The following is an 18,317-nucleotide window of genomic DNA, read 5'->3' on the forward strand; positions in this document are numbered from 1 at the left end:
CATGGTGGATTCATGTCAATGTATGGCAAAACCGATACAGTATTGTAAAGTAAAATAAAGTAAAAATTAAAAAAAAAATATTCAATAAATATATAACTTAATATACTTAAATATAATGTGGTAACTCTGGAAATAACTTTTCTCTAAGGTTTGCTGTTGCTATTTGTTGTTTGTTTGGTAACTTTTTTAAACTGAATCTGCAGTCTACATCCTTTGCTGTGTGCAGCCAGTGAAATTTCTTTTCAGTTACCTTAAGAGTCACCTATAGATGAACACAATTTCAACTTAAACATCCATATTGTACTATTTACCTAAGCTTAATTCTTTTTTTTAAAGACAGTGTATTCACAGAAAAAGTAATTCAAATTAACCAACCATGCCCTACAAATGTAAATAGAAGTGATACCAAATAAGCATTGATGAAAACAAAAAGCACTTTAAAAAAACAGCATTAAATCTTACCAACTCCAGAGGTTATTGATTCTGCGTCAATATCACTAGCTCTCCTTCTTGCCACTTCAGCTAGTGCTAGTTCTCCTTTATCTAGTGCAAGGTAATGGATGTCCTTTGGAAATACAGCAAAATAGAAGATTAATCCAAAATGAATCTTAGTTAAGTTACAAAGGAGATTTTGAAAAAAAGCACTTACTGTTCAGATTACAAAACAGACATGGCTGATGAACATTCTTTTTTATATTTTAATTTTCTCAGTTTTCTAGTACAAGCAAATTTTCTTGAATTGCAAATCCTGGCTATAACTACTGGCAGTTATTTAAATAAATTATTTTGAGTCTTTAGGGAAAAAGACAAGCTGTTAAATGTTCAATATACTCAGTTTTCTCAGGGAATAAAAATCTTAGTTGCTGTTTTCTATAATGAAATTTTACTATCTCAGATAGCTTCTTCAAAATTCAGTTGTTCATTATGATAAGCAGTTTACAAGGAATATTATTACACAAATTGACTCTGATATTTATGCATTTGGCACATATTATTTTGTTAATATTATTAATACTACTATTATCTTGAATTCATTCAGTCAACAGATAATCAGTGCCTATTAAGTGCCAGGCACTGTTGTGGAAAGAGAGGTCAATTACAGTACCATTTCTCAACAAGCTTTGAGTCCAGTAGGGAGAAAGACGACCGTAAACAAAAGCTAATAACTTAGTGTGATGGGTTTTATGGTAGAGTTAAGAATGGTATGGAACCAAAGAGGAGGAACTGATCCTTGATCTGTGGTTTGAAGGATAAATAAGAGTTATACTAGAAGGAAAAATGGAGGTAAGCCAACAGAAAATGAATGGTATCTGACACATGTATGTAAAGAAGATTGAAAAACCACAGTTCTATCAGGCAATAACAGGTCTTTCAATATGGAAGGAATGTTTGATGTGTGAGAGAATACAGTGGAAACTAATTCTAAACCAGTAGACAGAGCTACTAAAAAAGACTTAGAAATCTTTGGTACACAAAATGATCACTGGAATGAGAATTCTTTTGCAATAAAATGGTAAAAAGAACATGAACAAGTTTTCAATGATGAAATATTAATGGCCTATAATCATGAGCTATCAGGGCTTCCTGATATCAGGGCTTTCCTAATAGCTCAGTTGGTAAAGAATCTGCCTGCAATGCAGGAGACCCCAGGAATTCCCTTCAATTCCTGGGTAGGGAAGATTTGCCGAAGAAGGGATAGGCTGCCCACTCCAGTATTCTTGGGCTTCCCTTGTGGTTCAGCTGGTAAAGAAGCGACCTGCAACGCAGGAGACCTGGGCTCGATCCCTGGGTTGGGAAGATCCCATGGAGAAGGGAAAGGCTACTCACTCCAGTATTCTGGCCTGGAGAATTCCATAGACTATAGTCCATGGGGTTGCAAAGAGTTGGACACAACTGAGCGACTTTCACTTTCATAATCATGAAAAGATATTTTAGTTTCCCAATATTCAAAGTTTAAAAATGTAATTTCAAACTGCACAAGTTTTTTTAAAGTTGTTACTTATTGGTTGCAAAGTTTGGGGGGAAAACAGGTGTTTACATTTACTGGGGATATAGACTTTATAGCAGGGGTTGGTAAGCTATGGCTTACTAGCCAAATATAGCCTGCCTTTTATACAGTCCTTGAGTTATCAATGCTGTTTACCTAGCATAAGGCCTTCCAGATCCATTAATGTTGCTGCAAATGGCAAAAATCTCATTCTTATTTAGGGGTGAGAAGCATTCCATTTGTGTATGTGTATGTGTGTGTGTGTAGTCTTCTTTATCCATTCATCAGTTGATGGACACTTAGGTTACTTTTGTATCTTGGCAATTGTAAATAGTGTTGCTATTAACACTGGGGTGAATGTATCCTTTCAAACAAGTGCTTTTGTTTCTCTCAGATGTATATTCAGGCATGGAATTGCTGGGTCATAAAGCTATGACAAATTTAGACGGCATATTAAAAAGCAGAGACATCACTTTGCCAACAAGGTCCATCTAGTCAAAGCTATGACTTTGCCAATAGTCATGTATGATGTGAGAGCTGGACCATAAAGAAAGCTGAGCAATGAAGAAATGATGCTTTTGAACTGTGGTGTTGGAGAAGACTCGAGAGTCCCTTGGACAGCAAGATCAAACTAGTCAATCCTAAAGGAAATCAACCCTGGATATTCATTGGAAGGACTGATGCTGAAACTGAAACTTCAATACTTTGGCCACCTGCTGTGAAGAGCTGACTCACTGGAAAAGACCCTGACACTAGGAAACATTGAAGGCAAGAAGAAGGGGATGACAGGATGAGATGGTTGGATGACATCACTGACTTGATGGACACAAGTTTGAGCAAAATCTGGGAAACGATGAAAGACAAGGAACCTTGGCATGCTGCAGTCCGTGGGGTCGCAAAGAGTTGGACACAACTTAGTGACTGAATAGCAACAATGGTAGTTCTATTTTAGTTATTATGAGAAAACTCTATGCTGTTTTCCCCAATTTACATCCCCACCAACAGTGTATGAAGATTCTCTTTTTTCTACATCCTTGCCAGCATTTGTCATTTGTGTTTTTTAATGATGGCCCTTCCAACAGCTGTGAGATGACATCTAATTGTGGTTCTGATTTGCATTTCCCTGATGATTGTACCTCTTTCAATGGGTGTCTGCATTTTCTTAAATTTTGGAAAACTGTTCACTTCCTCTGCCCATTTTATAATCAGGTTGTTTCTTTTTGGATGTTCAGTTGTGTGGACTAATTATATATTTTGGATATTAACCCCTTATTGGTCATATTATATGCAAATAATTTTTCCCATTCAGTAGTTTTGTTTTGTTTTGTTGTTATACTAAATGAAATAAGTCAGACAGAGAAAGACAAATACTAGATGATATTACTTATATGTGGAATATAAAAAATACAATTAGTGAATATAACAAAAGAGTAGACTCACAAATACAGAGAACAAACTAGTTACCAGTGGAGAGGAAAGAAGGTCATGATAGGCATAAGGGATTGAGAAGTGTAAACTATTAGGTATAAATCAGGCTACATGGATATATTATATAACATAGGGAATATAACAAATATTTTATAATAAATATAAATAGAGTTAACCTGTAAAAATTGTGAATCACTATATTATATATATATATGGGGCTTCCCTGGTGGCTCAGAGGTTAAAGCGCCTGCATGCAATGTGGGAGACCTGGGTTCAATCCCTGGGTTGGGAAGATCCCCTGGAGAAGGAAATGGAAACCCACTCCAGTATTCTTGCCTGGAGAATCCCATGGACAGAGGAGCTTGGTGGGCTACAGTCCACAGGTTGCAAAGAGTCGGACACGACTGAGCAACTTCACTTCACTTCATATTATATATAGTATATATAGACTAGTATATATAGTATAGTGTATATATATATAAAGTATTTATATATATATAAAGTATATATACTATACTATACTATCGTATATATACAGTATATATGTAGTGTGAGTATATATAGTATATAGTATAGTATAGTACTGTACTCCACATATACTATATATAGTGCATATATATATAGTACTATAGTATACTATACTATATAGCTATATAGTATACATATATAGCATATATATAGCATATATGTATATATATATACTATATATAGTATATAAATAGTATACTATATATATATACTATAGTATGTATACTATACTATATAGTATATAGTGCAGTATATACTATACTATACTATATAGTGTATAGTGTATAGTATATATATAGTATATACTGTATATACACTATACATACTGTATATAGTATATAATATACTGTATACTGTATATACTGTATACTATATACTGTATATACTATATACACTATATATTATATACTATACTATATACTATATATAGCACATATATATATGATACTATATAATATAGTATACTATACTATATAGACAGCAACTCTACTTGTTTGTATTTTATTTTTACAAAGTCCCTAATGCCTTTTATTTCAGTCAAAAAAAATCTATTTATATATTTCCCTTCTTTTAAAGTTCCCCATTTGTTGTAAAATCAATTTACACAGTTTTTCTAAAGGTTACATTCAGCTAACTCAACAACCCACCACCTACTAGTCCTGTAAAGTTCAGGAATGATAGACATGACAGGGGGCTCTGGAGTCCAATGGCCTGGGTTTAAGCCTGGCTCTGCTGTCACTAGTTAGGTGAACTTCAACAGCTTGCTGAATTTCTTCAGGCATCTGCCTCATTTATAAAGGAGGTCATAGTATTTTAGGAGAGTTATGAGAATTATGTAAGGGGCTTTGCTGGTAGCTTAGATGGTAAAGAATCTACCTACAATGCAGGAGACATAGGTTCCATCCTTAGGTTGGGAAGATCCCCTGGAGAAGAGAATGGCTATCAACTCCAGTATTCTTGCCTGGAGAATTCCATGGAGAGAGGAGCTTGGCGGGCTATAGTCCATGGGTTGCAAAGAGTCAGACATGACTGAGCAACTAACACTTTGACACATATAAGGCTTACACAGTGCCTGGCACAAAGTCACTAGTGATTATCAACTTTTACCTGTGCCCATTCTATTATGTTTAATCACATGAAGAGCCAACATCCACTTTTTCTTGAGAGATGCAAAATACAGATGTAGAACAGTAAAGCACAGAATGCAATAATTAAAACATGTTGATGTATGGCAAAACCAATACAATATTGTAAAGTAAAAAAAAGTACACCTTTGTACACATATGCTTTTTGAACACAGATTCTCTCTAAAAGAATGTGCTATACTATACTATATATATATAGACAGCAACTATACTTCAATTTTAAAAAAGACCAGTGTTTACATTTTTAAATGGCTGAAAGAACTGTGTTAAACCACTCAAGTCTGTATGGCTCTGGAATTAGCTCACCTTGCAGACTTGAAAATGTTTCAGTTTAAAACTACAAGCCAAATAGTACTTATTGTGAAACATACATTGTGATAAAGTTTTTCAGTGAAAACTAACATTGTTTTGACTTGCAAGTAATACCAGGCTGTGTTACACACCTGTAAAAATTAAAAGTTAAAACCGTCAAAAACTAAAAGTAAGATCTCCATTCTTACACAAAGTCCCAGCAATATATTTCAGTCCATGGCATTTTTCAACCTTGATACAAGTGCCAAGGAAATGTCCATAGTTCAAACTCTATCTAATGGTTCAATTAAGGGAAGTAATTAATTTACAATGTACTAACATATTAAAAGGCAGTCTCAATTCAGTTCACTTGCTCAGTCATGTCCAACTTTGCAATGCCATGAATCGCAGCATGCCAGGCCTCCCTGTCTATCACCAACTCCCGGAGTTTACTCAAACTCATGTTCATCGAGTCGGTGATGCCATCCAGCCATCTCATCCTCTGTCATCCCCTTCTCCTCCTGCCCCCAATCCCTCCCAGCATCAGGGTCTTTACTGGAGTTTCAGCTTTAGCATCAGTCCTTCCAATGAACACCCAGGACTGATCTCCCTTAGAATGGACTGGTTGGATCTCCTTGCTGTCCAAGGGACTCTCAAGAGTCTTCTCCAACACCACAGTTCAAAAGCATCAATTCCTCAGTGCTCAGCTTTCTTCACAGTCCAATTCTCACATCCATACATGACCACTGGAAAAACCATAGCCTTGACCAGACAGACCTCTGTTGGCAAAGTAATGTCTCTGCTTTTTAATATGCTATCTAGCCTGAGGTCAGGGGCAGCGGCTGAGAGGAGCTACCCCACATCCAAGGAGCAGTGGCTGCGTTGGCGCAGGAGGGCCGAGAGGAGCTACTCCACGTTCAAGGTCAGGAGGGGCAGCCATGAGGAGATACCCCTCGTCCAAGGTAAGGAGCAGTGGCTGCGCTTTGCTGGAGCAGCTGTGAAGAGACACCCCATGTCCAAGGTAAGAGAAACTCAAGTAAGACGGTAGGTGTTGCGAGAGGGCATCAGAGGGCAGACACACTGAAACCATAATCAGAGAAAAGAAGCCAATCTGATCACACAGACCACAGCCTTGTCTAACTCAATGAAACTAAGCCATGCCGTGTGGGGCCACCCAAGATGGGCAGGTCATGGTGGAGAGGTCTGACAGAATGTGGTCCACTGGAGAATGGAATGGCAAATTACTTCAGTATTCTTGCCTTGAGAATCCCATGAACAGTATGAAAAGGCAAAATGATAGGATACTGAAAGAGGAACTCCCCAGGTCAGTAAGTGCCCAATATTCTACTGGAGATCAATGGAGAAATAACTCCAGAAAGAATGAAGGGATGGAGCCAAAGCAAAAACAGTACCCAGTTGTGGATGTGACTGGTGATAGAAGCAAGGTCCGATCCTGTAAAGAGCAATACTGCATAGGAACCTGGAATGTTAGGTCCTTGAATCAAGGCAAATTGGAAGTGGTCAAACAAGAGATGGCAAGGGTGAACATCGACATTCTAGGAATCAGCAAACAAAAATGGACTGGAATGGGTAACTTTAACTCAGATGACCATTGTATCTACTACTGTGGGCAGGAATCCCTTAGGAGAAATGGAGTAGCCATCATGGTCAACAACAGTCCGAAATGCAGTACTTGGATGCAATCTCAAAAACGACAGAATGATCTCTGTTCGTTTCCAAGGCAAACCACTCAATATCACGGTAATCCAAGCCTATGCCCTGACCAGTAACACTGAAGAAGCTGAAGTTGAACGGTTCTATGAAGACCTACAAGACCTTTTAGAACTAACACCCCAAAATGATGTCCTTTTCACTATAGGGGACTGGAATGCAAAAGTAGGAAGTCAAGAAACACCTGGCTAACAGACAAATTTGCTCTTGGAGTATGGGATGAAGCAGGGCAAAGACTAATAGAGTTTTGCCAAGAGAATGCACTGGTCATGGAAAACACCCTCTTCCAACAACACAAGAGAAGACTCTACACATGGACAGCACCAGATGGTCAACAGTGAAATCAGATTGATTATATTCTTTGCAGTCAAAGATGGAGAATCTCTATACAGTCAGCAAAACAAGACCAGGAGCTGACTGTGGCTCAGATCATGAACTCCTTTATTGCCAAATTTAGACTTAAAAGGCAGTCTAGTCTAGTCTTTAGCTAATAGAGTTCTAAAAATGCCTTCTGGTCAGTGAATATGTGCAATTAACCATACATACACTCATATCATATATATCAATATTTGGCAGTAGTTGTCTATGAGGAAGGAAATTTGCAAAATGAAAATAAATTTCACCATAGATCAGTATCCACAGATGAATATTTACAATGGATTTTGTTGATAAGGAATAGCACCTTTCAACTCTTATTCCCCCAAAAGAACTCCATTATTTACATGTGTAGAACTTCATTATGAAAACTGTACTCAATTATTAGATTTTTAACTTTATAAAAAAATGTATGGAAATTTGCTTTCTATCATACTCAATTATTACATTTAAAATTTTGTTTTATCAATAAAGATCTATGGAAATTTGTTTTCTCAAGTACCTATATAATAACCTCAATTTTGCTTCATGACCCATAAACCTATACTATTTGCTATTTGGTTCTTTATAGAAAAAGTTTGATGATTCCATATTTAATTAATATATCAGAATTTAAAATTAGCATATATATACTTTTGGAAACTCTTCCTAAGGAAATGATGTGATCAATCTTATGTCCAAGATTGGTGAGAGTCAAAAGAAAAGATAGCTATCAAGCCAAAAATCAAATTATCCTCCAATTAAAAATAAAATTAAAACAGATTGGTGCTGACAGCAATACTTATTTTTTCTTACAAAGGAATTCTACATTTATTTACCAAAAATATTACATCGACCTTTTTTGCATATAATATATAACATTATACTGTTTTTGAGGGGCAAATTCCCCAGATCAGTAGGTGCCCAATATGCCACTGGAGAAGAGCAGAGAAATAGCTCCAGAAGGTATGAAGAAGCTGATTGAGCCAAAGTGGAAACAACACCCAGGTGTGCATGTGTCTGGTGGTGAAAGTAAAGTCCAATGCTGTAAAGAAAAATACCGCATAGGAACCTGGAATGTTAGGTCCATGACAGGGTAAATTGAAAGTGGTCAACAGGAGATGGCAAGAGTGAACATCAACATCTTAGCAACAGTGAACTAAAATGGCCTGGAATGGGCAAATTTAATTCAGATGACAATTATATCTACTACTGTGGGCAAGAATCTCTTAAAAGAAATGGAGTAGCTTTCATAGTCATCAAGAGTCCAAAATGCAGTACTTGGGTACAATCTCAAAAATGGCAGAATGATCTCTGTTCGTTTCCAAGGCAAACGATTCAACATCACAGTAATCCAAGTCTATGCCCCAACCACTAATGCCAAAAAAGCTGAAGTTGAATGGTTCTATGAAGACCAACAAGGCTTTCTAGAACTAACACCAAAAAAGATGTTCTTTCTTCATCATAGGGACTAGAATGCTAAAGTAAGAAGTCAAGAGATACCTGGAGTAACAGGCAAGTTTGGCCTAGGAGTACAAAATGAAGCAGGGCAAAGGCTAACAGTTTTGCCAAGAGAAGGCACTGGTCATAGAGACACCTTCTTCCAACACGAGAGATGATCATACACATGGATATCACCAGATGGTCAATACCAAAATCAGACTTATTATATTCTTTGCAGTCAAAGATGGAGAAGCTCTATACAGTCAGCAAAAACTAGACCGGGAGCTGTCTGTGGCTCAGATCATGAACTCCTTATTGCCAAATCAGACTTAAATTGAAGAAAGTAGAGAAAACCACTAGGCCATTCATGTATGACCTAAATCAAATCCCTTACAGTGGAAGCGACAAATAGATTCAAGGGATTAAATCTGATAGAGTGCTTAAAGAACTATGGATGGAGGTTCGTGACATTGTATAGGAGGCAGTGATCAAAACCATCCCCAAGAAAAAGAAATGTAAAAATGCAAAACAGGCTGTCTGAGGAGGCCTTACAAATAGCTAAGAAAAAAATAAAAGCGAAAGGCAAAGGAGAAAACAAAGATAAACCCACTTGAATACAGAGTTCCAAAGAATATCAAGGAGAGATAAGAAAACCTTCCTACGTGATCAATGCAAAGAAATAAAGGAAAACAACAGAATGGGAAAGACTAGAGATCTTTTCAAGAAAATTATGATACCAAGGGAACATAACATGCAAAGATGGGCACAATAAAGGACAGAAATGATATGGACCTAACAGAAGCAGAAGATACTAGGAAGAGATGGCAAGAATAAACAGAAGAAGTGTACACAAAAGGTCTTAATGACTCAGATAACCACAATGGTGTGATCACTAACCTAGAGCTAGACATCTTGGAGTGCAAAGCCAAGTGGGCCTTAGGAAGCATACTATGAACAAAGCTAGTGGAGGGGATGGAATTCCAGTAGAGCTATTTCAAATTCTAAAAGATGATGCTGTGAAAGTGCTCCACTCAATATGCCAGCAAATTTGGAAAACTCAGCATTGGCCACAGGACCAGAAAAGATCAGTTTTCATTCCAGTCCCCAGGAAGGGCAATGCCCAAGAATGTTCAAACTACCAAATAATTGCACTCATTTCACATCTAGCAAAGTAATGCTCAGAATTCTCCAAGTCAGGCTTCAGCAGTATGTGAACTGAGAACTTCCAGATGTTCAGGTTGGATTTAGAAAAGGCAGAGGAACTAGAGATCAAATTGCCAACATCTGTTGGATCTTAGAAAACGCAAGAGAATTTCAGAAAAACATCCACTTCTGCTTTATTGACTACATTTTGACCGTGTGGATCACAACAAACTGTGGAAAATTCTTCAAGAGATGCGAATACCAGACTACTTGACCTGCCTCTTGAGAAACCTGGATACAGGTCTAGAAGCAACAGTTAGAACAGGACATGGAACAACAGACTGGTACCAATAGTAAAAGGAGTACGTCAAGGCTGTATATTGTCACCCTGCTTATTTAACTTATATGCAGAGTACATCATGGGAAATGCCAGGCTGGATGAAGCACAAGCTGGAATCAAGACTGCTGGGAGAAATATCAATAACCTCACATATGCAGATGACACCCCCATTATGGAAGAAAGCCAAGAAGAACTAAGGAGCCTATTGATGAACGTGAAAGAGGAGAGTGAAAAAGCTGGCTTAAAATTCAACATTGAAAAAACAAATATCATGCCATCTGGTCCCATCACCTCATGGCAAATAGATGGGGAAACAATGGAAACAGTGACAGACTATTTTCCTGGGCTCCATAATCACTGCAGATGGTGACTGCAGCCATGAAATTTAAGATGCTTGCTCCTTGAAAGAAAAGCAATGATAAACCTAGACAGCGTATTAAAAAGCAGAGACATTGCTTTGCTGACAAAGGTCCATATAGTCAAAGCTATGGTTTTTTCAGTAGAAGGACTGATTCTGAAGCTGCAGTTCCAATATTTTGACCACCTGATGCGAAGAGTCAACTCAAGGGAAAGACCCTGATGCAGGGAATGATTGAAGGCAGGAGGAGAAGGGATGACAGAGGATGAGATGCTTGGATGGCATCACTGACTCAATGGATATGAGTTTGAGCAATCTCTGGGAGATAGTGAAGGACAGGGAAGGCTGGTTTGCTGCAGTCCATGGGGTCACAGAGTTGGTATGACTGAGTGACTGAACAACCACAATGAGTTATCAAAGGTACCATATATTATTTAGTTCTAGTTCTTACTGAATTCTTACTGAGTACAGAAGTGTTATTTTCTCAACCTGCTCAAATATCTATCATTTGTTGCAAAGGCTGTTAGATATTTGATGAGGGTTACATAGCTGCTTTGGAGAAGGCAATGGCAACCCACTCCAGTGTTCTTGCTTGGAAAATCCCATGGACAGAGGAGCCTGGTAGGCTGCAGTCCATGGAGTCAGGAAGAGTCGGACACAACTGAGCAACTTCACTTTCACTTTTCACTTTCATGCATTGGAGAAGGAAATGGCAACCCACTCCAGTGTTCTTGCCTGGAGAAACCCAGGGATAGCGGAACCTAGTAGGCTGCCGTCTATGGGGTCGCACAGAGTCGGACACGACTGAAGTGACTTAGCAGCAGCAGCAGCACATAGCTGCTTTGGTATTGTCTTAATACTGAAAAGTATTAGCTACTTCAAATATCTTATGGATGAAGGGACAGCATTTACAATCTACTGATTGACTGACTTACTAAGCTCCAATAGAAATCTTGTCACTTTAAGTCAGAAACAATATACTCAGGGAATCTTTTCAACTAGAATAAGATGGAAATTATTATACACCTAAAGTACATATTTAATATTTTTTCAGAGATTTTTCTTTTCATTGAACACCATTTGGTAATTTAGGAGTTTGATCATATTTTTAGGAAAGCAAAGTCTTAGTGTAGAATATGTCAGTTTGGTATTTCAAGTAATGTAATTATTGGCAGCCTTTGTATGGGAGAGTTGTCCTTTATAAATAATGTCTTTTCTAGGTCTAACTGACAAAATTTAATTTTGTTAAATTGGCTCAGGATATGAATAGAGATTTTAAACTGACAGCAATACTTAAAACAATAAAAAATCAGAAACAACTTATATGTACATCAATGGAAAAAAATCATGTTGTTTTTATAATCCAAGAATGCCATGATGCTTTCATAATAGATCTTTATATTCAATAAAGAAATTAGCAGTAATTTAAAAATATATTGCCATGTTCAATTTGCTAGTATATTATTTAATATTTTGGCAACTTTTTAAAATTTGAAGTATGGTTGCTATATAGTATTATATAAGTGCATCTATAGTCTTAGAAATTCTATCACCTTACTTACACTTGACTGCTAACAAGCCTCAGCTTATATCAAGGTTATAGTAGCCATACAGAATAAGTTAAAGTGGCCTCTTTTCCCTATCTTTTCATCTCTGGCAAAATTTTTATATGAGTATTCACTGAAAATAAGCAAAACATATACACTGCACTTAAGAAGAAACTACCATCCATTAGTAAGTGACATAAATGAACATCTGTTTAAAATAAAGATAGACTATATACCTGCTTATGGCTGAAAAGACTATAGATTATAAATATATCAATTCTGACCCAAAATAACCTGTAAAGTTTAGTAGAATTCCAATCAAAATCCCCATAAGATTTTTCATGGAACTTGACAAGTTGATCTTAAAATTCACTTGTGAAAGTAAACGGTCAAGAATATCTAAGACTTATTCTAGTTAACATTAAGACTATATAAAATCATTAGCATACAAATCAAAGAAAGTTACCCATAAAAAATATCCCCTTTTTTGGTGAGTTACTAATGTTAGTTCTTCATGTTTAACAGTGATGTAAGTGTTGACGATGAGATCTCTGGTCCACGAATTATTTCTGGAACATGTTCTCTGCCTCTCACTCCTCCTTATTTCTGTGATTTCTATTAATTATTTAATTCCTATTGGAAATCTGAGTCATTAATTTCAAGAAGGTAATAAGGCTTAAGAGGTCTTGAGGTGATATTGTACTGTACCATGATTTTCACTTCTTACTATTTCTGTGGGCCTTCTCACTATTTATATATCTGAATGTAGTTTTTAGTAAGATGCAGTAGACAGTATATTTCTGTAACTCCATGCCTCTCAGTGTGAGTTCACGAATCTTTATAGCCTGAAAAAACACATCTATTAATAAGGTCTAATATCTATATTACCCCTCAACCAGCTATCTTCTGGCTACATTTGTTTTAACTTTTAGATAGTTTCAGAGTTGCAATTTAGTTAAAATGTTGGATATAATTAAAATAAGCTCATATATCCCTGGGAAATAATTCTAAAAGAGTCAAAAAAGTAAAAGCCACTTGGTTATATATTTCATTTTCATGTCTTTTACTTGTTTCTTAAGTGAACAATGCAAAAGAAATAGACAAAAACAATAGAATGGGAAAGACTAGAGATCCTTTCAAGAAAGTTAGAGATACCAAGGGAACATTTCATGTAAAGATGGGCACAATATAGGACAGAAACAATAAGGACATAATGGAAGCAGAAGCAATTAAAAAGAGGTAGCAAGAAAACACAGAAAACTATACAGAAAAGGTCATAATGATCTGGATGACCACAATGGTGTGGTATGTCACCTACAGCCAGACATCAGAGTGTGAAGTCAAGTGGGCCTTACGAAGGATTACCATGAACAAAGCTAGTGGAGGTAATGGAATTCCAGCTGAGCTATTTCTAATCCTAAAGGATGCTGCTGTTAAAGTGCTGCATTCAAAATGCCAGCAAAATTTTAAACTCAGAAGTGGCCACACGACTGGAAAAGGCCAGTTTTCATTCCAATCGCCAAAAAGGGCAATGCCAAAGAATGTTCAAACTACCACACATTTAAACTCATTTCACATGCTAGCAAGGTAATGCTCAAAATCCTTAAAGCTAGGCTTTGACAGTACGTGAACCAAGAACATCCAGATGTACAAGCTGGATTTAGAGAAGGCAGAGGAACCTGAGATCAAATTGCCAACATCCCTTGGATTATAGAAAAAGTAAGGGAATTCAAGAAAAACATCGGCTTCTGCTTCATTGACTACAGTAAAGGCTTTGACTGTATGGATAACAACAAACTGGAAAATTCTTCAAGAAATGGGAATACCAGATCACCTTACCTGCCTCCTGAGAAATCTGTATGCAGGTCAAGAAGCAAGTTAGAACCAGACATAGAACAATGGACTGGTTCCAAATTGGGAAAGGAGTATGTCAAGGCTGTATATTGTCACCTTGCTTATTTAACTTCTATGCAGAGTACATCATGCAAAATGCCAGGCTGGATGAGGCACAAACTGGAATTAAGATTGCCGAGTGAAGTATCAATAACCTTAAATATGCAGATGACACCACCCTAATGGCAGAAAGCAATGAAGAACTAAAGAGTATCTTGATGATGGTGAAAGAGGAGAGTGAAAAAACCTGGCTTAAAAGTCAACATTCAAAAAAGTAAGATCATGGCATCTGGTTCCATCACCTCATGGCAAATAGATAGGTAAACAATGGAAACAGTGACAGACTTTATTTACTTGGGCTCCAAAATCGCTGTGGACAGTGAACGCAGCCATGAAATTAAAAGACACTTGCTCCTTGGAAGAACAGTTACAGCAAACCAAGACAGTGTATTAAAAAGCAGAGACATCACTTTGCCGACAAATGTCCATATAGTCAAAGCTATGGTTTTTTCAGGAGACACGTTCAAATGTGAGTGTTGGACCATACAGATAGTTGAACACTGAAGAAGTGATGCTTTTGAATTCTGTGGTGCTGAAGATGACTCGAGAGTCCCTTGGACAGCAAGGAGATCAAACCAGTCAACCATAAATGAAATCAACCTTGAATATTCATTAGAAGGACTGATGCTGAAGCAGAAGCACCAGTACTTTGGCCCCCTGATGCAAGAAGCTGACTCATTGGAAAACACCCTGATGCTGGGAAAGATTGAGGGCAGGAGGAGAAGGGGGCAATAGAGGATGAGATAGTTGGATGGTATCATTGACTCGATCACCTGAGTTTGAGTAAACTCCAGGAGATAGTGAAGGATAGAGCAGCCTGGCATGCTGTAGTCCATGGGGTCACAAACAGTTGTACATGAGTGAGTGATTGAACAGCAAAAATAAAAAAAGTATTCCACATATAATTATGGAATATTTACTATGTGCCAGATGTATAGGTGAATTTACTACAAAAGTTAATGAAGCTTAAGCTTCTCTGTCTAATTTTTACATGTCCTTCCAGTACCTAATTTTATACCAGAAATATTAAATTCTTTTGAAACTGAAGTATAGTTGATTTACAATATTGTAATAATTTCAGGTGTATAGCATAGTGATTCAGCATTTTTGTAGACTATATTCCATTTAAAGTTATTAACAAAATAATGGCTATATTTCCCTATGATGTATAACATATCTTTGTTGTTACCTTTATTATAGATAGTAGTTTGTAGCTGTTAATCCTGTACTCCTATCTGGCCCCTCCCTGCCTTCTGTCTCCCCACTGGTAACCATTAGTCTCTTTTCCATGAGTCTTTTCTTGTTTTGTTATATATATTTATTTTTTAGATTCCACTTCTAAGTGATAACATGTAGTATTTGTCTATGACTTACTTTATTAAATATTCTCTAGGTCTATTAAATTATTTTTCTTAAGAAGTATGAGCTTCAAACCCTATAAAAACATGGATCTACCCCCTGATGCCCATTCATCAAGTTTTCACTAACTGTACCATGCTTAGTTGTTTAGAATCATGTGTCTGGGAGCCACATGGCACAAGAAGACATTGTAAGATATACAGTCCTTTTCTGTGTTGTTCATCTTTTTGGATACTTACTGTACAAGGTTTAAATGGCATGTAATGAGTCTAAAGAGACAATATAAATGAAAATATATTTGAAAAGTGTCATATTGATTAAACCTTTACCGCCACCCAATCAGGATTACCTAGTGAATGGCTTTAGAGGGAGAGGGAGAGGGTGGGATGATATGGGAGAATGGCATTCTATCATGTATACTATCATGTAAGAATTGAATCGCTAGTCTATGTCTGACGCAGGATACAGCATGCTTGGGGCTGGTGCATGGGGATGACCCACAGAGATGTTATGGGGAGGGAGGTGGGAGGGGGGTTCATGTTTGGGAACACATGTAAGAATTAAAGATTTTAAAATTAAAAAAATTAAAAACTTAAAAAAAAATAAATAAATAAACTGTTACTAATTGGAAGTTCAAAAAAAAATATTCAGAAGAATGACTCATGTAGTTTCTGTCATTCTCAATGAAAATTTTTAGTTTATCGTTTGTCAAACTGACTTATATTAGTAACATCATTTAGCACTATTAAGTGAAATTGGCTTCCACTGAACAAAAGATGACAAACACTGATAGTCTTTGGCCATGATCCAGCTTTACAAATTTGCACATATCCTGTCTGTAGCATCTAAGATCTATTCAATAAAAGAAAAGACTTGCTATTCCTGGGAGCTCATTACCTTTCACAGATGATGTTTAATGTACCACCAAAATGAATATGCAGATTTAAAAGAATAAGTATTAAAGTTAGGGAGTTCCCTGACAATCCAGTGGTCAGGATTTCGTGCTTTCACTATTGAGGGCCCAGGTTCAATATCTGTTTGGGGAACTAAGATCCTACAAGTTATGCAGCATGACCAAGAAATAAGTATTTAAAGCTTAAAAGTGAACAGTGCACCTAGATGTCCATCAGCAGATGAATGGATAAGAAAGCTGTGGTACATATACACAATGGAGTATTACTCAGCCATTAAAAAGAATACATTTGAATCAGTTCTAATGAGGTGGATGAAACTGGAGCCAATTATACAGTGAAGAAAGCCAGAAAGAAAACCACCAATACAATATACTAACACACATATATGGAGTTTAGAAAGATAGTAATGATGACCCTGTATGTGAGACAGCAAAAGACACAGATGTATAGAACAGACTTTTAGACTCTGTGGGAGAGGGAGAGGGAGAGGGTGGGATGATTTGGGAGAATGGCATTGAAACATGTATACTATCATGTAAGAAACGAATCGCCAGTCTATGTTCGATACAGGATACAGGATGCTTGGGGCTGGTGCACAGGGATGATCCAGAGAGATGATATGGGGTGGAAGGTGGGAGGGGGGTTCAGGATTGGGAACTCGTGTATACCCGTGGTGGATTCATGTTGATGTATGGCAAAACCAATACAGTATTGTAAAGCAAAATAACGTAAAAAAAAAAAAAAAAAAAGTGAACAGTGCAAAACAGAGAAGAAAACAATAGAATGAGAAAGACTAGAGATCTCTTCAAGAAGTTAAGAGATAGCAAGGGAACATTTCATGCAAAGATGGGCACAATATAGGACAGAAACAATAAGGACATAATGGAAGCAGAAGAGATTAAGAAAAGGTGGCAAGAATACATAGAAAACTATACAAAAAAGGTTATAATGACCCGGGCAACCTCAATGGTGTGGTCATTCACCTACAGCTGGACATCAGAGTGTAAAGTCAAGTGGGCCTTAAGAAGCATCACTACGAACAAAGCTAGTGGAGGTGATGGAATTCCAGCTGAGCTATTTCTAATCCTAAAAGATGATGCTGTTAAAGTGCTGCACTCAAAATGCCAGCAAATTTTTAAAACTCAGCAGTGGCCACATGACTGGAAAAGGCCAGTTTTCATTCCAATCGCCAAAAAGGGCAATGCCAAAGAATGTTCAAACTACCACACAATTAAACTCATTTCACATGCTAGCAAGGTAATGCTCAAAATCCTTAAAGCTAGGCTTTGACAGTACGTGAACCAAGAACATCCAGATGTACAAGCTGGATTTAGAAAAGGCAGAGGAACCTGAGATCAAATTGCCAACATCCCTTGGATTATAGAAAAAGTAAGGGAATTCAAGAAAAACATCGGCTTCTGCTTCATTGACTACTAAAGCCTTTGACTGTATGGATAACAACAAACTGGAAAATTCTTCAAGAAATGGGAATACCAGATCACCTTACCTGCCTCCTGAGAAATCTGTATGCAGGTCAAGAAGCAACAGTTAGAACCAGACATAGAACAATGGACTGGTTCCAAATTGGGAAAGGAGTATGTCAAGGCTGTATATTGTCACCTTGCTTATTTAACTTCTATGCAGAGTACATCATGCAAAATGCCAGGCTGGATGAGGCACAAACTGGAATTAAGATTGCCGGGTGGAGTATCAATAACCTTAAATATGCAGATGACACCAACCTAATGGCAGAAAGTGAAGAGGAACTAAAGAGTGTCGTGATGAAGGTGAAAGAG

General features: G+C 37.1%; 1 protein-coding gene across 1 annotated transcript in view; it reads right to left on the reverse strand.

Moving 5' to 3' along the window:
* Positions 1–18,317, reverse strand: part of WDPCP (WD repeat containing planar cell polarity effector) — a 225,345-nt gene that overhangs the window by 23,155 nt on the left and 183,873 nt on the right. The window contains exon 13 of the mRNA XM_052647814.1: positions 463–565. Coding sequence (XP_052503774.1) covers positions 463–565 — 103 coding nt within the window. The remainder of the gene's footprint in view (positions 1–462; positions 566–18,317) is intronic.

This window comes from Budorcas taxicolor, chromosome 11 (genome assembly GCF_023091745.1).
Source record: "Budorcas taxicolor isolate Tak-1 chromosome 11, Takin1.1, whole genome shotgun sequence".
Taxonomy (NCBI): domain Eukaryota; kingdom Metazoa; phylum Chordata; class Mammalia; order Artiodactyla; family Bovidae; genus Budorcas; species Budorcas taxicolor.